The 26,194-nt window shown below is 35.9% G+C and overlaps 1 protein-coding gene across 1 annotated transcript; it reads right to left on the bottom strand.

Annotated features, from left to right (window-relative positions):
- Positions 1-10,365: 10,365 nt before the first annotated feature.
- On the bottom strand, positions 10,366-13,415 carry LOC140136873 (uncharacterized). The gene has a single exon (XM_072158476.1). It carries the CDS (start codon positions 11,648-11,650, stop codon positions 10,769-10,771), a length of 882 nt encoding a protein of 293 aa, XP_072014577.1. The 5' UTR covers positions 11,651-13,415; the 3' UTR covers positions 10,366-10,768.
- Between the last annotated feature and the right edge of the window lie 12,779 nt (positions 13,416-26,194).

Here is a 26,194-nt window from a genome sequence, read left to right as displayed (position 1 = left end):
GACAGAGCATGTGTTCCTAAAAAATAAGTGGTCTTTGGGTGGCAGCGATGCTGAAAAAGGGGGTCTTATAACAGCATACGCGTCACCTCCAAAGTTTGAGTGCCCCCCTCCCCCCAGCCGGGGGGGGGGGTGGCACTGTATTATTCTACTATTAATGTATGGTTCGATAGCGACATGGGTTCGAGTCCATCCTCTGCCAAACTAGTTTCCTGTTTGAAAATTTCATTTTAGGGAAAAGGGGCTTTGCGAATTTATGTATGGCGTAGGGTGTGTAAGCATGCAGCACAAACTTTCCGTCAAACCTTATCGGAGTAGACCTTGTACATGTTACATTGTCGGAAATGAACACACTGGCCTTTCCGTTGCCAGCTTCTCCCTTATCAAAGTCCTTTCCATGTGTTGCATAAGACTTCTCCTTATTCCAGAAAAATACAGGACTTAATTAGTTGGATTAACAAGATATTACTAGTAATTTCATGTTTTGCCAAATAAATCTTAATCCTGTAATAAAAGTAATTTGAGGGGAAATCGGCCCAAAACATGCAATTTTGCATATTTCTTACAATTGAAGTCACAAAAGTCAAAACTTTGGCATAAGCCTTAAAGCATTCAAAATTAAGGATATGAGTTTGCTCATTAATTTAGTTTTTTATGTTAATTTTGATAATTTGTTGTAACAGACATTTATAAAATATGTTTTCCAAACATGCATAACCCGAAATTAGTCTTAGTACAAGTGTTAGGGCTTGATTGTCACAGCATACCAAAAACACACTAAAACGCGTGTTTTGGCCCTTATTTCCAAAAATTGGCCAAATATTAAAATTGGACTTTTGTTGTTAGTTAGAACTAACAAAATGGTTAGGATTCAACATTGTTTCATTTGTCAAAACATGATAATATTTTTTATCCAACAATTCTTAATGTTTATTAGACTGTTTATACGGAAAGGTTATAGGCCTATACATGACTGCAATTTCGCAGTAGTTATACGCTAATATACCGGATAATAAGCTGGCGCACTCTAAACACGCTCATGGTCACAGTGAATATTCAATGCAGAATAATAACGAGACAACAGGATCGGGATGAATCACTATAGATTTAATTGTTTGCCATATCATTGTTTCCTAACAATAGAATTATGCCCCATAATTATAATTTATTAAATAGGCCAAATTGTCTTTGTTGTATTAAATCATGATAATTGTTGGTTTTATTATATACACAAAAGCATTTAAAATGTAATGACCATCCCGACCCGGGATTATAAGGGACATACAGCCTTGTGTTTTAATAGGAACTATTATTATTTAAAAAGCAAATGAACCAAATCGTACTGTAACGTTAACACAAGCTGTGGCATCAGGAAATGACACGTTTTGATAACATCATAATTGACCAATTTTTGAAAATACATAAGGGATAAAAACATGCTTTTCAGAACAGAACAATTTGGAGTAATGAATTAAAGAGTTGACAGGAAATAGGAGTTTTTTTGCTGTATCAGTGCGCATGTTCTCATCACTGATGGTTTGGTGGACTGTCATGTAAAGCGTGATCCTAAAAATGCCTTTACAAGATCTTTTCTACAGTGAGACTGGCTTACCCTTTTAAAGGGAATTTTTATTTTGGCTGTACTATTAATAGTTCAAATTAGGCGTGTAGTAAGACTTAATCTCAGGTTAATATGCTTTCTAATTTTTGGAAAAGGCGATGAAAAAAGTACCTGATCTACGGGCCCGATCGAATTTCCGTTTTTGAGAATTTAGTTTAACATATATGTTTAATATATTGTTAGACTATGCCATAGTCGAATTTTGATTTAAAAATTCTTATTAAATCATGATGAACGCATTCTGTTGAACTCAAAATTATACTGATGTTTATTAAACATGTTCAATAGTAAAAAGTGTTCAATAGTAAAATGGTCATAAATAGTTTATATAATTAGATGATTAATAGTGACAATAAAAGTTATTGAATGCAACATATCTTGCATAATTATAAGTGGCTCACTTCAATACTAAACAATTCTGATTTTGGAATCTACCAGTTTATTGATCGCGAAAGCCCGAGTAAAAAATCCTGGGAAGCTAACAAACAGAGGGAGTATGGTGACTGAAAATATCAGATGTGAAAATCTATCAATTGCACATAAATTTATACAAAACAGCGTTTTATGCTTAAATGAAATAGCCAGTCTAAGAGTATGCAAAACGGAGAAGTCTAATATATTGTAGACGTAAAATCAGTCGTTTTTTGGCCCATTAAAAGTGGATCGAGTTTGACGGACAAACATCTGTTTTGGGGCAAAAATAATAAGCACAATTTCGAGAATTATTATTTTTTGAAAAGTATAAATAGACACTTGATACGAGGCACGCCTACACATACTGAAACCCAAACCATCTGTATTTTGTGAACATGGTTTTAAAAACACATACCCGAGAAATATCTAGGGTCTGTGCTCAAAGCCAAAAGGTGATTATGTTTATGAGATTCGTAGCATCAGAATCCATTACATTTACACCAATGCTACATTTGAGTGGAATTCATGTTTCATGCATGGTACTATGTCTAACCAAATGCCAGGGTTGGTCTCCTTGTGGAGAGAACCAGCGAAACCAGGCCCGTAGCTAGGATTTTTTTTTTTTTTTGGGGGGGTGTTTATTTTGAAAAAGTGGACTTTTGCTAGGGGGGGGGGCAATTTTGTGAAAAGTGGACTCTCTTCCACAAATTTGGACCTTTTTGACCAAAAAATCTTTAAGAATCCGATTTTTTTTAAACATGTTCTTAAACATTTGGGACTTATTGTATACTTTTGAAAATTGGGGGTGGGGGGGGGTAAGTCTCACCCCTGAGCGAAACGTTTTAAATTCAGAAATAGTATTATTCCTTACTTTAATAATCTATTTTACTTATAATGCAACATCAACACAAATTTATACGCAATAAATTTTGTTTTCACACACCATTTTTGGTATTTCTGTTTGCCATGACCACTTGGAGCATTTTTTACAATAAGTTTCCGTTTTCAAAAATATACACGTAGGCCTACATTGTGTTCATGTAGGCCTAATAGAAACAACAGAAGATTGAAAGAAGTAGGGCACCGTTCACAAACACTTGTTAGGGGGGCTTGATGCAAACAATTTCATCGTGAAAAAAAAATTCGGTCCCTCCCCCGTTATCAGATCTCAAAAATTCCAGCCAGCCCACCCCATTTTAACATGAAAATTATGAGTCACCCCCATAGAAAAGCATATAGGCCTAAACTCAATTTTCCCGGCAAAATCTGTGGTCATTTTTTTTTCAGCCCCCTCCCCAGGAGGGTCAAAACTTTAAGCCCCCCCTTACCGGCCCCCTTATTTTGCATCAGCTCCCTAGGCCCTATGTACAATAGTATAATTATTGTATGCTGGGTCGCCTTGGCAGTTGACAACCATGCACAAAAATTTATAATACAATGTACGCAACTTCACGACCATGTGGCCATTTTCCCTGACTAAGATACTCGAGTTGGGTCAGAGTTATTAACTTGGTGTTGGCATTTTATCTGGTTTGTTTTACTTACCTATCACCATAATGGAATGCATATCCGTGAGAGTAAACAATAGCGATCTCAATTTACCATTTGTTTTTACAATGTCAGTGTCGAACGTGACGAAAATGACAACACTGAATGGCTGCCACAGAAATACAGCCTGAAAATGGTGCAACCAAAAACGGATCCTATATCACGTTTTTGCATGATCGAATTGTTTATTAATAAATTACCACGCTGAAATGTTTAGCTTTTCAATAGGTTTTGTTGTTTCATTCAGTTCGGTGTTGTCGTTTCCCAGTTATGTAATTTCAAAATCCACATCACACGTTTCACAGCAAATAGTTCATTGATTTACCGGTTTTATATCGTGCTTCCCTACCGGGAGGTTTCGAGTTCGAGCTCTGCCTAATTTTATTTCAAGACTGGGAAAAATACTGCTATAAAGTTTATTTGGCGCGCGATCTGAGTTAATCCTTTTCTAATATTGGCTGTCTCTCTTACATACACCCTCCCTCTGAAATCCAAACCACGGTCCGCCCTCTTTAGGGACCGTTCACAAACACTTGTTAGGGGGGGCTGATGCAAAAAGGGGGCCCTGAAAATTTTGACCCTCCTAAGGGGGGGGGGCCTGAAAAAAATGACCACAAATTTTCCTGGAAAAATTAAATTTATATGCTTTTCTATGGGGTTGACCCATAATTTTCGTGTCAAAAAGGGGGGCCCCTGAAATTTTTGAGGTTTGTAAAGGGGGCCCCGAAAAATTTTCGCGATGAAATTTTTTTGCATCAGGCCCCCCTTACAAGTGTTTGTGAACAGTCCCTTACAGCCCTAAACCAACGATGTCTAAAATAAAAAATACAAGTTTGATCGGTTTTAGTTTTCTTGCAATATTTACCGACTAATGTTCGTGCGCGGAACTCCATTAGCCAAATGATGAAGCTTTCATTTTAAAGTCCATGATATGTTGGTGGGTTTTATTGTTATCGAGTAATAAAAGTTACAAACTAAGATGACTAAAGTACATTAATACTAGATCGGCACAAACACAAAAATGATATACAGACAAAAGTCAATTTTTGTTGGTTTATTTTGATAATCATTGTATTTCTTTGAAACAAACACACAAGTTATGGGTCCACTTCAGAGTTCATGGTAAATTATTACAATATTAAAACAATGGCAAATAACTAGATAATTTTTCAACTGACTATCATAATTAACATATCTCCAAATCAATCGGGCTGTGTACATGTAAAATGTCGGGGTCAAATGTTGCACTTGTTACATAGTGTTCTGTCCTGGTTACGCACAATTACAATTAGCGTGTTTCTATTGAGTCCCCTGCATTTTACCGGTAAAACTGTTCGCCGTCAAATAGCGGCGAAAGGCGGATAACGGTCAGTTTCCATTGCACGTTGTTATGAACAGCGTCAATTGACACACCTTTAAAGTTTGCCGGCGAAAGGTCGTGCACTGGGGTCAATCCCCGGGTCAATCGCAAAGCATTGTGGATTTTAATATTGTAGTATTTTCTTAATTGTTTGGCTAAAATGAGGTAGCAAACATCATGAACATGAGAAAAGAAGACTGAAGAATAATGTTTTTTTATTAGCGTTTTCATTCGTTCTCGTACATCAAATTACGCCATTGGGAAATCCCCCTCAGTGATATCGACGTGAGTACTCAGTATTGTTGCGCGCAAAAAAAATAGGTCTTGGAATTTCATCTTTCACAGTTTAATTTAAGTTAATTCTTTTTAGCGAATAGTAATTTAACATCGACAACATAATATTAAATTCATGAAATCTTTCTAATTTTCTGAAGCCGCCGCGGATCCGAGTTGATTTCTATTTTTTTTCTCGCATGCACAGCTGGATTCATCCGCTGATGTTGTTGTTGTTTTATTTCATGGCTTTTACTAGGGTCATAAATCATAACTCATGTTAAATATTTAGCATAATATGTATAATGCAGGGATAATGCATTGTGAATATTTCTTCCATTTACTTTATTTATAGCAAGTGAGTCAAATATTTGTATGTGATTTAGGCCTAAGAATTTTTGCGAACGGAATGGTATAAAGCTAGCTCATGATGCAGAGGTCAATTTCGCGACTCAACTTCCGTTTTCTTCCCTGTATGCGCATTCAATCGGAACGGAGTGAGTTTCTATTGACGTTTACCGGTAAGCGTCCCCGCTGTTTTCCTTCCTCAAGAAGGAAAACGTTACCGGTAAAAACTCGCCCCTGTTTACCGGTAAATAGCGGGGAAGGTCAGTTTCTATTGAGCAGAAATAATCCCTTTACCGTCTTTTTACCGGTAAACGGTCCCAATAGAAACACGCCTAATGTATTTCTTAAAGGAAATAGAATAATTGAGTTCAATTTCATTAGTGACCTCAATTTCACACAAAGTAGTATGATAAAAAATATATTATATAAATATTACATAATACATATTAAGGATTGCCTTTCCTTTATGTGAGTAGGCCTACGCTAGCATCTGTAGGCTATACAGACATATTGTTATTTTTATAATAGCTTCACATCTGATACATGTACATCATATTGATAAAATATGTATTAAGTTGAGGCAGGAATCATTAATATCAGGTCTCATCGTAGTGTGTATTTTTATTTCCCTTTTATATGTTTTGTTTTTTTCTGTTTCTCCGAGATAAAAAATACCATCAATACGTAGGCCTTGTGTAAAGGCCTGACAAAATTGCGCTTTTCACGATTTGGGTTCCAAGTGCGCCTTTCGACTTTGATAAAAACCAAAAATAATAAAGCGCATTTGGAGTGTCCCTGCAGAGCCATGCACTTGCTAGAATCATTCGTGGTTGATTAAAAAAAGGGGGGGGGTCCCAAAAGGTGTCTATAGAGATTCAACACTTTTCTGTCCTCGATTTGTAAACACGTTTAAAACTTAAAAAGCAATGTCAACTTTCAAAACATCGTTTGTTTAATCTAAACACAAGGTATCAAATTCCTATTAAACCATGTTTAGCATTTAAACAGGTTTAGAAATCGCGGACATTGTGTCTATAAAATAGTGTTTTGTTCAGTTGCCAAATGAAACATAGCATACATAACCCTAACCCTTTACAATGTAGTTTTTTTACCCTAAAGCTCCCGGACATTTTGGGGGGTATTTTACTGATTTTAGACCTGCTGATTCCATTCATTTATTAGAGGATTATGTTTTTGTATAAGGATACCAAGTACTATATCAATGGAAAGTATATAGAACATAAAGTAAAATGAAAAAAAGAAAATTGGTATTTTGTTCTCGATATGCAAATTAGGCTCATGAATATTTAATGAGTTTACATTAAAATATAAAAGAAAATAAGAATGTATAACAATTAAGGTATTAAAAAGCTAAATATAAGATATAATTTAGGTTATTTTATTAGAATTTATTTTCCTAGATTACTTATCAGTAATTTGATGCCGTGAAAATAATTTCAAAACATTTCGTTAGGCAGAATTTAATTAATTTTCAAATTTTAATTTTTAGGGGGTGCACATAAAATCTCAAAATATGCCAAAACAATGCCAAAACTACCAAAGGTGGTGTTCCTTTTCACATATCTATGCTCTTTTGTTATGTACTGATTATATCATGCAAACAAATATAAGATTGTGACATTTAATTAGGTAAAATTAATTAATTAGTCCAATAATGAGCAAAAATAGGTAAAAATATGCCAATTTTATTAGTTTTGGGCATTTATTGACCACAAATGACCTTATTTGTTTAAATAATGTAACACTCAAGGTATTATGATGCATCAAACACATATTTAGACCAATATTTAAAGAAATACAGCTATTTATGCACTGGAGAACCTCCTTTACCAACTACTTCCGGTCTGAGGTCAACCAAGGTCACGGCTGTTTACATTCAATAAATGCCCTTCTAGACCCAGAAAAAGTTGGTAAAAAAGGCATAATAGTGATTGTTATTGATAATTTAATTCTTATGAATGCTTACTATCACAAAAAGACATACATCTATACTGGAAAAGTTAAAAATAACACAATGTTGCCCATTTTGTATGAAAATCCAATATTTCTATCACAGGATATCAACTTCGACTCATCTCCCTGGCCCTACAGAGGCAAAGTCCTTCTTCCGAATACTTATTTGTTGTCTAAAGAGTACACTGGTATTTATATTGTAATCTAGAAGTCATTCTAAACCAATCTGATGACCTTAAAACCAGTAAAGTCAAGCACAGATTTGTGAGTCAAGTCACTAGGTCCCTGGCTATCCTATATAAAGATATGGAGTTTGAGCCAACAGGTATTCCCCAGTGACCAGGTTAGTAGACCTCTCCATACACCCAAATTGACTCAGTTACATTTTATGGTTTATAGCAGACTTATATCTAATATGATATTTAGTTCAGAGGGCTGGAAAATACTATTAAGAGTTCAAAACAGGGTCAGAAAGTCTCATAACTGCTCCATCGATCACCGGTGATCGATTTGAGCAATCCGGGAGCTTTAGGGTTAATTAACTGACAATGAAAGTCAAATTTTAATATTTGGTCATTTTTTGGAAATAAGGGCCAAAAACATGCATGTTTATAGGGCGTCAGTATGCTGAGACAATCAAGCCCAAGACTTGTACAAAGACTCTACGTCAGGTTATGCATTTTACGTTTTGGGAAAACACGTAGGCCTACTCTTTATATTCTAAATCTTTTCAATTTCACTACCAATGGCCAAAAATAAGATTGTACATTTATGGTTTTAATATGGCTTGATCTGCTCTGCTTTGTAGGCTAATGTATTTTTTGTGTCTTACAAAAGCAATATCAAAACGACGTACATTCGATTTTCCATGCCATTTTCGTAATTTGATATACCAGGAAAGTTGAAAAAGAATATGGACGAATCATAACGCTATTATTACTAGGCATATACCTTTCATTCACAAGGTTTAATGTATTATGTCTATGACAAAATCATAACACGGGAAGGCAATACTTCATACATTGTACATTATACAATTAATTGGTATTATTTTTTTTGAGTTCTCGGTAATTTTGATTACAAATGTAACATGACGTTTCGATTGATGACCAAAATTTTGGCTTTCAATGTTGACTATTTTGTACACCAAAATTCATGAAAATCCAAGAATCATATTTAAAACCTTTAAATCACGGATTCTCAACATGGTGTTTAAATAAACCTTCAAATGTTGTAAAATATATTGATATAATAAATTTATTTGGAATAAGTCTAAATCCAATCATCTTCTTGATCGTACAAATGTATACTACATGTATCATCAGTATTATCACCACGATCAGCGATCATCATCACCCTTGACCTGCGGTCTCGTGCATGAACAACAGGAGGTTACATGTACGAACTTATCATTCAGTAGACATGAATTATAAATAGACCTACATAATAAACAAATCGTCCCCCCCCCCGCGGCCCTTCCGAGCGTGTTTGACACAGACTTAAACGCGACCACCGCAGCTTATATTTCTGACAATACGGTATAATTAGGCCTACATGTATACATGTATTAACATTTGTATGGCAATCATATCACACAATTGATCCTTCTATTGTTTTAACGAGGTTGTCAAGTATTTTGTAAACTAAACAAAACGAAATTATATATTTGTCTATAGGCCTATTCATGTTTACTGAATGATAAATGTAGGCCTATACATCATACATGTACTTTATACACCGAGTTACTACCTCAGTCACTTCATAATGTATGATACATACGAGAAAATATCCCCAGGAAAATATCACGAAAAAGGCAAAACCTAAACATATCCAACCATGTTTCTCGTCATTCTGGCCGGGTATCACACCAAAGATAATCTTTGGTCACACAACTCCACAACAATAATTGTCGATAATTATAGTTATAATAATAACGATAATTGTCACAACAATATTTTGTGCACAGCCACAGAGTGCGGCACGATACGAACTTCGCTAGACTAAAAAATATTATAGTCGATTTTGGATAAATAAATAATAATGTTATTAAAGACCTATTCAGTGATTTGTTCATCGGGATCATCAAAATTCAGATGTTGGAACATTTGTTTGTGTAACATATTAATTATATAGCATGTTAGTGGTTAAGCCAGATGTAATTTCTCTACAAAGTAGAGAAATTTGCATCGGGCTTCAACTTCGTCGTTTTGCCAAAGCCAAATGTTGCAGTATAAATTAAATGTAGACCTATTTAACACACATTTTTCAATTTAGCTTATAGTATGTCATTGGTTGGTATTCGTGGTAACAACATTTCCAACCCGGTCAGTTGTGCATGTGCTACACACAAAAAATTACTAGCATTCCAAGTACTTGTCAATGTAAAATTATGAAACACGAATTTCATCCATGGTGTTGTCTTTTTAAAGACATTTCTTGTTACACTTTCGATGTGATCACTGAATGGACCTTTAATCATGATGAACGCATTGAACTTGAAATTATACAGATGTTCATCACATGTAAAGAATCCAATAAAATGTCATAAAAAGGATTATAATTAATCGCAGTATAATATCAAATGCATTATATCTTGGTAATTATAATGAGAGCTCACTTATTGATCAAAAATACCGGTTATTGACACCGAAACAAAGGGAGTATGGTTACTGTGGTAACAAAATTGACCAAAAGTTGTGGTAATGTGCATCTTTACCCATTTTAGCATTTAAAATTTAAAGGGCATTTCGTGATCAACAGCCTCATCCCCCCTTTTTTTATAAAAAAAGTTGCGATTTTTATACCACTGGAAACATGGCTACATGTTATTGTTAATGTACCAAAAATTTCTTGCGGATTAATTCGTTTAGCAAAAATATCTTCAAATTAGAATTTCGTCCTGGTATACCACGACGAAATTACAACACTGGCTTATGGAGCTGCGTATCATGCATAAACTCGCAAGTGTAGGCCTACGCAAAATCGGAATCAACTGAAATTTTGGGAATACGTTTTTTTCGTGGATTTCAAGAATGTCATATTTAAAAAGAGGATGCTGTGATCACGAAATCCCCCTTTAAAGTCATTTTGGTAACAATTTGCTCGGTGGCCTCGGTACACTCCTGACAGACTTACGGTTTGAAAGCAGTTTACAGAAATATATAAAAATTAAAATATTGCGGCTTATTATATACACACTATTGATCAGATTCGTATTAAAATTACGACATCGCTCAGTTCACTTCAGATTCTGCTGGCAAGGCAGCTGGTTCATCCAGTCCTGAATCTTCTGTAGAAGTGCTTTCTGCATACGCCATAGTTGCCTTGGTAACGCTTTCTACATCTGTGGATGGAGGCACATTTGGTACACACGGGGGTGCCACAATTGGCGCTGGCGGGATACTTGAAATATTAGCGTTTATAGTTTGTGATCCATTTGGTGGCGGTGGAGGAGGCGTCTCAGGAGGAGCGGTCATTGAGTTAGTAACACTATTTCCTGACGCTCTTTGCATGAAACTTTCATGGTCCAATTGCGTAATATGTTCAAAACAACATGGCTGCGATATAGTCTCTTTCTTGACACCCTTTTTTGATTTTGATCCATTTTTGTCTTTTTTCTTCTTCTTCTTCCCTGTATCCACGGGGGTGACCTCCTTAATCCAGGCTTCCACGGTAGATTGCAATTGCCTAGCAGACGATGCGTCGTCAAAACTAAATCCAGCCAATTTCTTGCGATCCTTTGAGGTGGTCATAGTATGGAAATTTTTCCCCGGAGCTTTGTAATTGCTTTCAGTGTTTACCACGTCTTTCCACAGTACAAATCCGGTGCCTTTCTCGGCCAGACACAAGTGAAGTATATATTCCTGTGTATTATTCACATTATTAGGGTTCAACTCCATGACCAAAGTAGGAAAACCAGTTGTTGCTAGCTCCCAGCCCCCGAGGTTGGCCATATCTTGTAATGTTGCAAAATATAAGTTGGCAAGACCTGGACATACAAATACACGTGTTTTTAAACTGAGAAAGAAACTTTCAATTTGTCTGACATCATGATCTGTCACAGTGCTAGTCATGATGGCTTGTGGTGGCTGAATGCTTTCGTTGATATTCATCATGATGATGACGATAGCTGATACTTCTGTTTATGATATTTTGTGCATACCGTTCGTGCCGATACAATTTCACCAACAGCGTTTGACCCGATATGACCTCAGCGCCTACTCGTAATACTTAAAATTCAACTAAAACATTCCCGCTGGCGATATTTTAGAAGCAGAAAAAATCGAATGGCGAACACGACTACACATGCACGTAAAATAATAGCTCCAAATGAATAGTATGGCACCATAAAGGACAAAGCCGTCTGATCATGAACCAAAATCACTCATTAATATCTCGGTTCAATGGTTTTATGACGAAATTTCAAGTACGGGTTCAATTCACAAGTCGGATTATAAATATAAAGCACAGAAGTTGTTCTCACATACAATTGCTTCCCACGATAAATAGCGATCAATGAAAAATATCAACAGTTTATTTTCACGTTGATATAAATGTGCAGTAAATACTGGAGAATCTCAGGTTGAAGTACTTCTAAAGGCGCGACAAGTTGACCTCGAAACTGTCCCCTGAATACCCTTCTTCTGGTTTTTATATACACCTCAAAAATATAACTGTTTTATACACAATTTGACACTCAAAACACGATTTTCCACAGAATCCAGGAAGTTCATATCATATCGTGTCATAAATTTTGATCACTGCAGACGACTCAATTATAATTTTCATGTCCGTTCTCAAGTTAGCAGGCTGCTAAACTTGTTCTTTTCTATAAAAAGCGCACTAAACTACAAAGTACTGGCATAGTTAAAACCCACGCACGCAGAAAACCTTTAGGGCAATGTCAGTAGCAACAAAAATAATGGTGAATTGAAAGTTTTTCCTCTGAGTAATCGTTTAATCACCGATGCACGATGCTATTTGGAGTGCTGAATGCAGGAAACATTCAACTAGTTTCTATATTGACATAGTATGATGAAATCCGTAGCTGTTTCACATTAATTCTGTGTTCACAGTCATCCAGAATCTGTACTGTCACGTACGTACTTCTCACAGATGATATAAGAACTCGGTCAACTCCACCAGAATACAGATTGATACCAAATGTAGAAATGTGGTTAATACAACCAAATGTTGTTTTCGACCACAATTTCTGTTTTTAGTTCCACACACAGACTATTGTGGTGTATGAACTGAATTCGTGTTTATTCACACGGGAGGAGAACTACACTCCTGGCTATGTTCCCGGGCTATGTTATTATAGAAATGTCAAAATAGTTTTATATCCAATGGGCAAACTGACATGTATGATGTCATGTATGTGTATTTCCAATAGTTCAAATCCACTTCCGCGTGTTCGGCTGCAATAGGCCTACATGTGTACATTAGTAAATAGCAATAGCATACATACTACACATTGTACGTGTAGTATATTACATCAATCCTGGACATCCAGTTGTAATAAAGTTGCCAGACATGCACACACCAGAGTATTTTGGTATATATTCCGTCGAGTTGCGACTATTTAATTCATGAAAAAGTTAATGATACCAGTCCGTTGAAATTCACATCAAAATATGAAATGAAAGTCAAATTTCCATAGGTACATGTAGGTCGGTCAGCTAGCTGCATACCACGGCCACGCTATTGATTGTAGCCTCCGACTATCCTTAGCTCAGTGCCTTTGGTCGTATACTGAACTTTTTCTATTACGAAGTACAATACCATGAATACAATGTACATTGTATGTGTACAGGATTATTTTGAGCACACATAAATGGTACGCGGTGTTTCCTCCGGCTTACTCAGCGGATTATAATGTACAAGGTGAGGAAATCAACCACAGATTACAAAACCTGACGTATGCACTACTGAATTAGCAATAATAAGAATTCCCTTTAAAAAGGAAATGTCGATTTCAAGGAAATTTGTTTGGCATACTAGTATTAAAAGGGCATTTCGTGATCCACAGCCTCATCCCCCACTTTTCTCAAAAAAGTTGAGATTTTTATATCACTGGAAACCTCTGGCTACATAATGTTTATGTACAAAATATTTCTTGCAGATTAATTCGTTTAGCAAAGATATCGTGAAATTTGAAGAACGAAATTACAACGTATTGTCTATGGAGCAGTGTAATACACATAATCATGCATAACTCGCAAACGCAATATCGGAATCAACTGACATTTTGGGAATATGCTTTTTTCGTGGATATGTACTGAAAAATGTCATAAAAAGAGGATGCTAGGATCACGAAATACTCCTTTAAATCCCGGGCATAATTTAATTTCTTTTTATTTAATCTTCATTTTTTTATTTATTATCTAAAAACAATTATTGACGATTTAATATTGAGAACGAATTTTAAAAGAGTGCGTCAACGATTTCCATTTCAGGATTCCACTTTAAACGCCACACACACACACACACCACCCCGTTACCCCACACTTTTGGTAGGGACATAAGATGATAAGAGCCTTCATTTTATTCTATAATTATCTCTCATATCAACCCTCAATCCCTGTGCCTCAATCCTTCCTCTGCTCTCGCGGTCACGAAAACCCTAAATGTGACCCTACTATTGACCTGGGACCCGGGTCAATAGCAGGGTAGTAGGTCTCTCCCTGGTTGAAGGTATACGGGGATATGCCACGGTTTGGGGGTAACTCAGCGATTTTGGTATACTAGTATTCAAAGTATTCTAGCAATACTTTGGTATATTGATGGGTAGGTTTTCAGTGGAGACCAATGCAGTAAACAGTAAACTCAAAATCAATTGTGAAAGGCCTAAACAATGGTGCTAAAAACTGGCTTGAGATGCTTTTTACGATCCTCCTGACTAGCCCTACCACAGGGCCTTTTTTCCCTTCTTTACACACTATACTCCGAGATACGCTATACCCCGAGAACTGCTTAACCCACTAACCGCTGTCCCCGAGAAAAAAGTCGTAGGGCCTCTCGGGGACAGCGGTGTGGGTTGTGAGCTGTTACTGGGTTTTTAGCAGTTCTAGCATGGTGTCTCGGAGTAGTAGTCCCTTGTGTGTAAAAAAAAGGCCCTGTGGTAGGGCTACTCCCGACATGCCTGATGATCAATAACCTAATAGACCTTTAATATGCAGAAAAAGAAAACATCTGGGCATTCTCCGTCAGTGCACAGATTCTGGAATCTCAAATCAGCAGATGTGGTGTTATGATAAATATGAAAATGATACATGTTTTGAATGATATCTGTAAACTGATCCATTTCAAAACAACTTCCTCAAGTTCATGGTACACTTGGGATTTCATTAAAGTGATACCGGAATGTGCATGCGTTTACCGCTACCGCCCGCTTGTTGGTTGAATTCGTAAGTTAAAATTAAGGTTTGACACTATTTTGAAGTGTTGCGATAATGCGATTTGGTAGTTCACAGCATCTTGCGAATGGTAGTCAGATTTGGCAAAAATCGCATTGCTCATTTCATATATAGCGAGTGTGTAGAAGAATTCAAATATTACACATATATTTTTGTAGGTCCTGTGGCTCTTGAGTTATGTTGTAGGCCCGGCAAGTCATGGAGCTCAAATATGCACAAAATATTTATCCTAAGTAAGAAGTTGGACAATCGCATCTTTAAAAAACATTTTTATGGAGATTATCCACAGCTACATGCTTACTGAACTTTTGGCTTCAGCTTTAAACCGATTCCGACGTACTGAATCTGTATTCACTTTAACCAACATATCTAAACAACCACACACAAAAAAAATCACATTTTCATCAAGACAATTTTTATTTTGTAGCCAAAATTAGAGTATAATCATGGGTAATTTCAATATCCTGACACAAAAGATAACAGAGATGTTATGATGGAGGTAGAACTTTTTGAATGACCCTCGTATATTCGAGTGCCCTTTTAAGTACTATTATGACGCAGCGCGCAAAGAGCTTTTAAATAGAAATAGAGTCGCAATAGATTATATAATCTTTTGTTCGTTTGATGCCGATTAGAAGCTGCGACAGGCTATTCATAAAAGTGGTACCATTGTTTCGAATAAAGGGTTCCGCCATTAAATTGGTCACTGATCCGGCATCATATTAACGCTCTACACAACAGGCGAGTATCAATAAGTGACCACACTACAGTCATGTGTAAGGGCAGTCATGTGTAAAGTGGTACCATTGTACTCATGTATCCCAAATGTGTGCTTGTGTGGGTCTGAAGACCAGCGCACTGAATGGTCTATTGTTCTATTGTGCCCGATTTGAGCGCTGACATATTGGAAAATGTTGCCAATCAATATTCATGAGAGTGTACATTCAACGTCCCAATTTTCGAAATTGGGTGACTTGTGCTTGGCAGGTGTAAAATACATCTGACTGGGCGTTTTAAATACGTAACGCATAAAGGCATTGACATCATCGAATGGCTGCCTATAGTGCTGTTAGTGTTAGGCCTATGTGTGTGTGGGGGGCTGTGTTTAGTTTCTATAATAATTATTATAAGGCCTACATTTATTTGTCTTTCCTTTCTTTTCCTTTCTCTGTACTTATTCTTTCCTTGCTAAAGTATCACTCCCTCTTCTTATCTCCCTTCCCTTCTCCATCCCCTCATACTTTTTGTCCCTCTTTCTCTCTTCCTCCAGCCCCCCTCTCATTCTTCATGTCCCCTCCTCCACCTCTTCCTCCCTCATCCCCTCCCAAGACCTCTCACAAAAGAGCTACCCCCCCTTCAGTACGCCACTGTTAATGACATTCTCCTTCTTAAAATAAAATAAAATGTCATACCGGTATACTTATTATATGTTACATGTATACGTAGCTATTACCATTATACATTATACAGTAATAGACATGCAGACATGGCAGCCTTGATCTGAATCATTCAGCAAGCGCATTCAATTTATTTAAATGAAGCACCTACAGTCAGTGGGGTCACAACGAACTGCATCAGCGGCTAATGTGTGCCTTTTGAGCTTACGGCTACTCAATTACACCCTTGAGTGGTATGACAACAAAAGGTACTTTTCGTTATAGTAAGCGCTTTCACGCGACTTTCGTTTGATCACTTATTGACAGTAGTCTGCTAGGTAAAGCGTTAATACACTGTCGGGTCAGCTTACCGATTTAATGGTGGAAGCCCTTTGTCCCAAACAAAAGGTACCTTTCGATGAATAGCTTGTCAGATTTCAAATCGGCACAAGTGTACAATGCGTTACATAATCTATTGCCTCTCCATTCTTAATAGCTCCATGCTGAAGACTATAAGGAGGCTTTAGCTGTCGATGCAATCATCTTTACCACCCACCTGACGATAGGCCTTTCATTTAAATAAATTGAATGCTCTTGGTGATCGATTACACATTAGAATGTATGAAGGCTGCCATGTCCAGTCCATAATGGTAATCGCTATACGTATAAGTATATGCCTATAAAGGTTGTTTTTAAGAAATTTCCATTTAATTTTATTTTAAGAAGGAGATTGGTATGGAAATAGTGGCGTACCCAAAGAGGGGAGGGGGTTGTGGAGGGGCAGATTCACCTCTGTGAGAAGTCTTGGGAGGGGAGGAGGGAGGAAGAGGGGAGGAGGGGATATGGAGAATGAGAGATGGCTGGAGGAAGGGAGAAATAAAAAGATATAATAAAGACAAGTAGATAAATAGAAATATAAGGAAAATGATGGGAATGAGAGAGGGAGGGTGAGGGGGGCAATGAGAGCGAGGGAGTGATAAAGTGTAGGCCTAGGAAAGAATAAGTACAGAGAAGGGAAAAGAAAGGAATGATGAATACATTTAATAATAATTATTAGGCCTATATGTGACGTGTCATGTCAAAAGGAGACACTTTTGGGCAGGTTATCAATTTTGAGGTTTATACATGTACATATCTTAAATATAGAGATATTTTGCTCCACAACGCCGTTTTCCCCAACGAAATCGGACATTCCTATAAGCGAAGATATTGAGTTCGTAAGTTATGCTATTATAAGATTGGAAATTGAGATATCAGCCTTTAAAAATATTATTGACAATGTTGAGAGTAGGAATTACCTTGAAAAATATCTCAAAAAATACAAGATGGCAGTTATATTTCGGTCTGAAACTATCAGACAATATTTTTAACATTAATAACATCACAAATTCGCAACAAACCCAAATTGTGAAAAAATCACCCCGGGCAGATTTTTGGCTATTTCTCCATTTACGATCCTGCCCAAAAGTGTCTCCTTTTGACATGACACATCACATATAATAACTAAACACATAACAGCACTGGGCAGCCATTCGACGATGTCAATGTCTTTATTCGTTACGTAATTAAAACGCCCAGTCAGATGTATTTCACACCTATCAAACACAACTCACCCAATTTCGCAAACTGGACGTTGAATTTGTACCCTCTCATGAATATTGATTGGCAACATTTTCCAATATGTCAGCGCTCTAATCGGAAACAATAGAACAATAGACCCTGCAGAGCGTTGGCAGCGCGTAATTGAAGCCATTAGAAACAAGAAATTTTTGAATAAAAGTTGACGTCATTGGCAAAAAATTCAGTGTTAAAATATACGAGGGTCATTCAAAAAGTTCTACCTCCATCATCATCATTTTTAAATGATGGTCGGCTTTTCCTCCCAGCTACATATACTTTTTAAAGTATATTTTTCATATTTAACTTAAGTACATATCATCAGATTTATCAATTTTATTTTGAAGACTGTTAAATATGAACAATTACAAAAATATCAATTTCTAATAATTTGCCATAAAACTGTAAAATTTATATTATATCGTCATTTCAAAAAGTCAAAATTATTTGATATCAGAAGGACATTCCTTGTATTCAGAATGCAATTCGATGTGTCTGATGTGCTCTCATGTCCCACAAAAAATACTGTACAAACGTTGATATCCGATTCCTTAATACTGCAACCAATACCATACCAACATGCCAAAGCAGCTCTGTATGCACTGCTGACACAAGTACAAGTGTACTATCATAGAAATGTTTATTTTGCCCATTCAAATAACACTATTATGGTCGCTGAAATGTTATTTTCAAAAGACCTTTTGACAATTTCAGATCTTTTTGGAATGTGTAAATCCGCCGGTACAACCCCCACACATGAAGAGAGACAAAAGTTAACTAGTGAAAGGTTTATTATTTTAACAGTCGAGCAAGTGTTATGAAAATACTGCTGAAGTACATGTACAGGGTGTCTCAATATAAATGTAACACTTGGTGTTATTCAAAAATTTTGATACTGGTTACGTACCAAATTTATATCAATGATAAAGAGAGGGGTGTCCCCGGGGGGTGTCTTCATGTGAATTTTACAGAAAACGCTTTCGTTGTAAAGAGATTTAACTCCACTATGATTTGGTCCAGATAGAAGGGAGTTCTATCAAGTTCATAATAATTGATTGGTGTCTTGCTCAGTTCTACTTCAACGCTAATGTTTAAGGTTACTTACTCTTTTTGCGGACAGTGTAGTGGGTCAGAAGGATTCACTTTATCATATCATAATAAAAATTATTAGTATTATTTAAAGAAATCAAAGATGTCTCAGAGTAAAAATTGTTGTGTAATGAATGACTGACGTAATTTTAACCAACGGAAAAAATGTAATCTATCAAAAAACAAACCATTTATATCAATTTTAAATTTAGGATAAGTAGGCCTACATCAAAAATGATCAAAAACTACGAATAGGCCATTCGTATTTTTTTTCAAATGTGTGCCCATTAAAAAAATCACGCGGAGTGATTGCTTTCTCCATATTTTTTTTTTAGGGGGGGGGGGGCATTTTGGCGAATCTTGCATGACAAAGAACTCTTTTGCTATTATTATCGATATCTTGATTGTGGATTGTTATTTTGGACATCTAACTATACCTACAAAAAACAAAACAATTTCACCGCGAAACAAATTTTGCTCGAACCTCAACTTTTAGCCCCCCCAATTCAAATGACGAGTCCCTTAACGCCAAAACCGACAGCCCTGGTTTTATATCAACTAGATTTCATGATAGGATCATTATTTCATCAATAATTCAACATTGCTGGTTTCATGTCTATGATACAAGATACTTGCTATGAGTATTATTACCATACCTGCAATAAATCATGCCATATTTCGCTGCCTTTATAGTCATATACCTTTCCCTGTGAGGGTCCTAAATGATAAAATGTGACTGCTTATGGTTACACAGCTGAAGTCGTTGTTCTTATGGTGAATATGCCTTACTGTCTCTACCTTGATTAATTGGGGATCAGTTTAGGGTTAAAAGTAGTGATTCCGTGACCAAATCACAAATTTAAAAGATGGACGAGGATTTGTCAAGCTTGTATAAAACGTTTTAACTTTTCAAATTGCTTGCTAATTTTTTTTAATATGTGAGGGACATCAGACATATCGAATTGCATTCTGAATACGAGGAATGTCCTTCTAATATCAAATAATTTTGATTTTTTTAAATTCACGATATAATCCAAATTGAAAAATAATATTTTATTTTTGATATTTAACAGTCCTCAAAGTAAACTTTATCAATCTAATGGTATGTCAGTACTTTTAGTGTATGTAGCTGGGAGGAAATGTCGTCCATCATTTGAAAATGTTGACCTTTCATATTGAGTTTTTCCCCCAAACCACTTAAACAGTTTGTCTTTTTATGAAAAAATATGTAAATATCAGATCCAGGGAATCTTCTTGGTATTTGAATACCTTTTAAATTCAAAAGGGGGGGGGGTAAAGGTAGGCTGCCTTACAAAATGCTTTTTCCGATATTCTCTTGGGGAATAAAATTGCATTTATTCCATGTTGAAATATTTTCTGGTGTAGGAAAAATATTACACTGGATACTTAGTACCTATTTTCAAATTTGGAAATGAATTAAGTTCCTATAAAAAGGAAAAGGTCCATTTTCGATTTTTCGAAGGTGACCTAAATACAGAACTTGCCATTTGAGAGAACTTGCATTGAGGTTTATTATGGTATTTTTACACCTTTTGGAAAACCCTTTGCAATCTACTGAAGGTAGCAGACAAATAAAAAACAAAAGTCAGTCTCATCCAATTTCTTGAATTCACACCTTTTTGTCAAACCTTTTGGGAAACCCTTTGCTATCTACTGAAGATAGCAGACAAATTAAAAACAAAAGTCAGTCTCATCCAATTTCTTGAATTCACACCTTTTTGTCAAACCTTTTGGGAAACCCTTTGCTATCTACTGAAGATAGCAGACAAATAAAAAACAAAAGTCAGTCTCATCCAATTTCTTGAATTCACACCTTTTTGTCAAACCCCTTGCTATCTACTAAAGGTAGCAGACAAATAAAAAACATAAATCGGTTTCCTACAATTTCTTGAATTCACACCTTTTATCAAACCTTTTGGGAAACCCCTTGCTATCTACTGAAGATAGCAGACAAAAACATAAATCGGTTTCCTACAATTTCTTGAGTTCACACCTTTTTGTCAAACCTTTTGGGAAACCTTTTGCTATCTACTGAAGACAGTAGACAAATAAAAAACATAAATCAGTTTCCTCCAATTTCTTGAATTCACACCTTTTATCAAACCTTTTGGGAAACCCTTTGCTATCTACTGAAGATAGCAGACAAAAACATAAATCGGTTTCCTACAATTTCTTGAATTCACACCTTTTTGTCAAACCTTTTGGAAAACCCTTTGCTATCTACTGAAGATAGCAGACAAATAAGAAACATAAATCAGTTTCCTCCAATTTCTTGAATTCACACCTTTTGTCAAACCCCTTGCTATCTACTGAAGATACGCTGGCGAAGTTACGTAATTAATCGGATTAATTACCATAGCAATAGGTGAAAACAATTTTGAACATATCGCTGCACTACAAGCAGGTTACACTCATCACCTGTGTATGTCTGCAATCATAGATTGAATACAATACTGGTCTTTTCAAAGATACTAATCTTACAGGTGCAAGTGATCAGCATGATATGGTTCAATGCAGAGGTACCAGCGTGAACGTATCAGTGCAGCGCGGTATATTCAAAAATTGTTTTCACCTATTGCTATGGTAGTTAATCCGATTATTACGTAACTTTCGCCAGCTATAGCAGACAAAAACATAAATCGGTTTCCTACAATTTCTTGAATTCACACCTTTTTGTCAAACCTTTTGGGAACCCTTTGCTATCTACTGAAGATAGCAGACAAATAAGAAACATAAATCAGTTTCCTCCAATTTCTTGAATTCACACCTTTTGTCAAACCCCTTGCTATCTACTGAAGATAGCAGACAAAAACATAAATCGGTTTCCTACAATTTCTTGAATTCACACCTTTTTGTCAAACCTTTTGGGAAACCCTATGCTATCTACTGAAGATAGCAGACAAATAAAAAACCTAAATCAGTTTCCTCCAATTTCTTGAATTCACACCTTTTGTCAAACCCCTATCTACTGAAGGTAGCAGACAAATAAAGAACATAAATCGGTTTCTTACAATTTCTTCGATTAAAACCGATGAAAATAATGATCTTTTGGTATGGGGGAGGTGTGTGGGGGTCGTGACCAAAGAAAGTTTGTTTTGGTACTTTCACACCTTTCATCAAACTTTAGAAGCTTGCTATCTGCTTTTGTTCTTTTGTTATTCTGTATGCAAAACACCATTGTCTAACCACACTGAAAAATGGACTCAAACACCTCTGAAAATCATTGGCCAGTCATTAATCCCACTGAAATTTATTTAATTACACTGAAATGTACTGGTCTGTTCTATTGTTATGGAAATTTGTGCTCTGGATCATTGCTCATTATAGCAGACAACAGCAACTTGATATACCACCGAAAAATCAACTGAAATACCCCGTCATTTTCAGTGTGATTTTCAGTGTAAAAATTTCATAGTGTTTATCAAAATGCATCTTTTTCAAGAATAAACGGCCCCTCAAATTATATTTTACATGCATGTCTGCTGATGTTTGAATTAAACAATTTAATGTTTATTTAACAGACATATGTAATGACTTTCAATAGTCAGTTTAACATTCCTCTGCAGACGACATTAATAATATTGATGGTGTAGGCATAAATCAGGGCTGTCAACTCTCACGCCAAGGTAGTATAATCTCACGCCTAGGTAGTAAATCTCACGCAAAATGAGTAAAATCTCACGCATCGTCACAAATAATTTGTTACTCCTACACCCCCCCCCCCGCTTTTCACCGTCTCGAGCGCAGTGGCTCAAATAATCATGGTACAAAATTAACATTGGAGTCGGCAAATCCCGGTACGCCTCTGTCTCACGCCAAGCAATTCCAAAAAGTTGACAGCCCTGCATAAATACCCATTCATAATGTAATATAATATACTAGGCGGTTACCCATATTTGGCGGTTCTCGGCTGGGCGTGATTAGCTGGTTGATGGTGACTATACCCACCAAGTTTCATGCCCATATGACAGTTTTTACTAATTTGACCTCAGATGACCCCTAGTGACCCCAAAATGACCTTCCAAGAATTTGGCTCTAAATGTTGACTGTACCCACTAAGTTCCATTCCCATATGACAGTTTTTATTAATTTGACCTCAGATGACCAGTGGGTGACCTTGGATGACGCCAAAATGACCTTCCACAATTTTGGTTTTAAATGTTGTCTGTACCCACCAAGTTTCATGCCCATACAACAGTTTTTACTAATTTGACCTTAGATGACCCGTGGGTGACCTCAGAAGACCCGAAAATGACCTTTTTGGCTCTAAATGTTGTCTGTACCCACCAAGTTTAGCCCCGTACGACTTATGACGGCCTCACATTAGTAGTCATAGACAAACACACAGATCTACAGACAAACAGATAACAGAGAATAGCGTATTATTATATAGATGATCATTCTATTTGCAATTGAATTTGAGGTTGACATAATTGCATTGCATCTTTTTTGTAGTGTAAATGGGATCTTGGTTTGTTTTGACAAGAGGCACATTTTGATGGCTTGATGGCATCACAAACATTAATGACTTCAAGACAGGTTTAACTGATACACAAACACAAAAATGAAGCAAATTATCAGTATGGTACTGACTTGTGTCATTTCCATATTGGTATCAGATGATGACAAAATATATTTTCATACCAGTCAACTTATTATATTTACATATCTACAATAATTTTTAAAATGTGAGGCGAGGTAAAAACGTTCCTGCAACGGGTGTTTTAGGTTTCACATTGAATTTCATGTAATTTACCATGTAACTTCAGGGATGTAAATGGCCAACATATCCATTTACTGAAAATCCATCGGGTCCTTGGACAGCTAGAGCTTGTCTGCAGTATTGAACATTTAGGGGGGTTTGTCCGGTGAATACGCTGCAAGGTATCACCCCCTCCTAAAAAGTTTTTCTGGCTCTTTTTATGACAAATTATCATCATCTAATTCTTTTTTGCCAAATTTACGGAATTCCAATTTACATCCCTGTACTATTATGCAAGGAAATAAACACCTATTGCAGTAAGTTTCTGACCACCCCTCATAACCTCATATATTACAATTTAAATAATACAATACATTAAGGGATCTAGAATGAGCGTTTATGGCGTTTCGACAGTATTTTTTGTGGGACATGAGAGCACCTCAGGCGTGTCAATTGCATTCTGAATACTGAAGCATGTCTTTCTGATATCAAATAATTTTCATTTTTGAAATTCACAATATAATACAAATTTTATGACAAATTATTAAAATTTGATATTTTTCAAATTTTTGATATGTAACAGTCCTTGAAATAAATTTTATAAATCTAATGATATATTCTTAAAGTGTATGTAGCTGGGAGGAAAAGCCAACGATCAATTGAAAATTTTGACCTTTTATATTGAAGATATGGATTTTTTCCCCAAAAATACCTTTTTTTTGTGTGTGTTTTGGGAAAAAAATCCATATCTTCAATACGAAAGGTCAAAATTTTAAATTGATCGTCGGCTTTTCATCCCACCTACATACACTTTAAGAATAAATCATCAGATTTATAAAGTTTACTTCAAGTACTGTTAAATATCAAAAATATCAATTTTAATGATTTGCCATAAAATGTGTATTACATTATAATTTCAAAAATCAAAATTATTTGATATCAGAAGGACATTCTCCGTATTCAGAATGCAATTCGATATGTCTGATGTGCTCTAATGTCCCACAATAAATACTGTCCAAAAGTTCATACCCCACCCCTTAAGGGTGACTAAATTCCATCATCAATATTATCATGGATTACAGGCAGGTTTGTAGTACCATTTTGAGCCAAATATGCACCGTTTTATTTAATATTTTTCAATATTTTTCAATATTGGTTTTATGCAAAGCATCGAACATTTGGTAACTGGATCTGTGATGACAATTGGTCTATTTACAGCTTTCCATTAATAACGCCCGCTACAGGCCAATTTTTGTCTTTTTTTTTAAATAACTGAAAAAAAAAGTGTAAAGATGAGATGTGGTGAACAATTAACATGTGAATAAAGATTGTTGATACTTCATCTGCTAAAGGAAGGCTCCGAATATGGTTTAAACAAATGTAATTTATTTTCAAAAAACCTTACTTGGTGGAAAAATACGAGTTTTGTGCGCAATCCAGTAGGAACATAGAAAATATACATGTATAAAGTATATGGGATTACTGTACAAGTTACAATTCCGAGCGACATCATTAGTACGATATAATATATGCAGATGCAAGTTGTTCCGTATAACTGTATCTGCATTACACAATTCCAATTCTCCTTCAATGCATAAAAGTTTTTAAAAATCTATATCTCATTAAATAAATGGCAAATATTTGAAAATAATTGCATTAAGTTCATGTTACAGACCTGTACATAAATTAGCATAAGTTAAACTACACTACAAGATTCTTATTGCGGCTGCCTACACAGGTACACCGTCACCAAGGTACCGGACTGGTGCACACAAAGTACCTACATAGTACTAATGCTATCCATGCAGGCAGCCCCAATAGGAATCTTGTAGTATACCATTTGAACAATATTTACATTTAATTTACAAGGATGATACACTTTTAGAATGACATTCACTGTACACTATCAAAATAGCAACATTACTTGGGCAATGCAACTATTAAACCCTATACAGATATTCAGAGGCATTTAAAAATAGGTTATACATGTAAATGTATGGATAAAAGACACTTGAGGCAGGCATGCATTATTTTAGTTTTGTATTGAAATGTGATGTTAAGGGGGTACTACACCCATTGCATTTCTTGCAGGTTTTTTTGCATTTTGTGAAGAAACAAGAAACCTTTAAAAGTATGTAAGCTACGTTGATACTGATGCCACCAATAGAACAAGCAGATTTGCCCTTCATTTTGCATACCACTTTGTCCAATTTTTTCTCATTTCTTCACAAAATGCAAAAAACATGCGAAAAAATGCAATGGTGTAGTACCCCTTAATAAGGCTAAAGGTTCAGGAAAGTGATGTTGCAAAAACTTTGTGGGATCAGCAATCATGGGCTGTGGGGAGTTTGATGGCAAGTGACATCAGTTGTGAAACAGTCTGTTTTTATTTCTGCCTTTGAGTATCATTTGCCCAATTTTCAGTAGTTTCTACAG

The sequence above is a fragment of the Amphiura filiformis genome, chromosome 17 (genome assembly GCF_039555335.1).
Source record: "Amphiura filiformis chromosome 17, Afil_fr2py, whole genome shotgun sequence".
NCBI classification, from domain to species: Eukaryota; Metazoa; Echinodermata; class Ophiuroidea; order Amphilepidida; family Amphiuridae; genus Amphiura; species Amphiura filiformis.
This window is presented reverse-complemented; position numbering and strand designations above follow the sequence as displayed.

Excerpts from the sequence above, each read along its gene's own strand:
- LOC140136873 (XM_072158476.1), bottom strand. The coding sequence starts at position 11,650 with ATGATGAATATCAACGAAAGCATTCAGCCACCACAAGCCATCATGACT.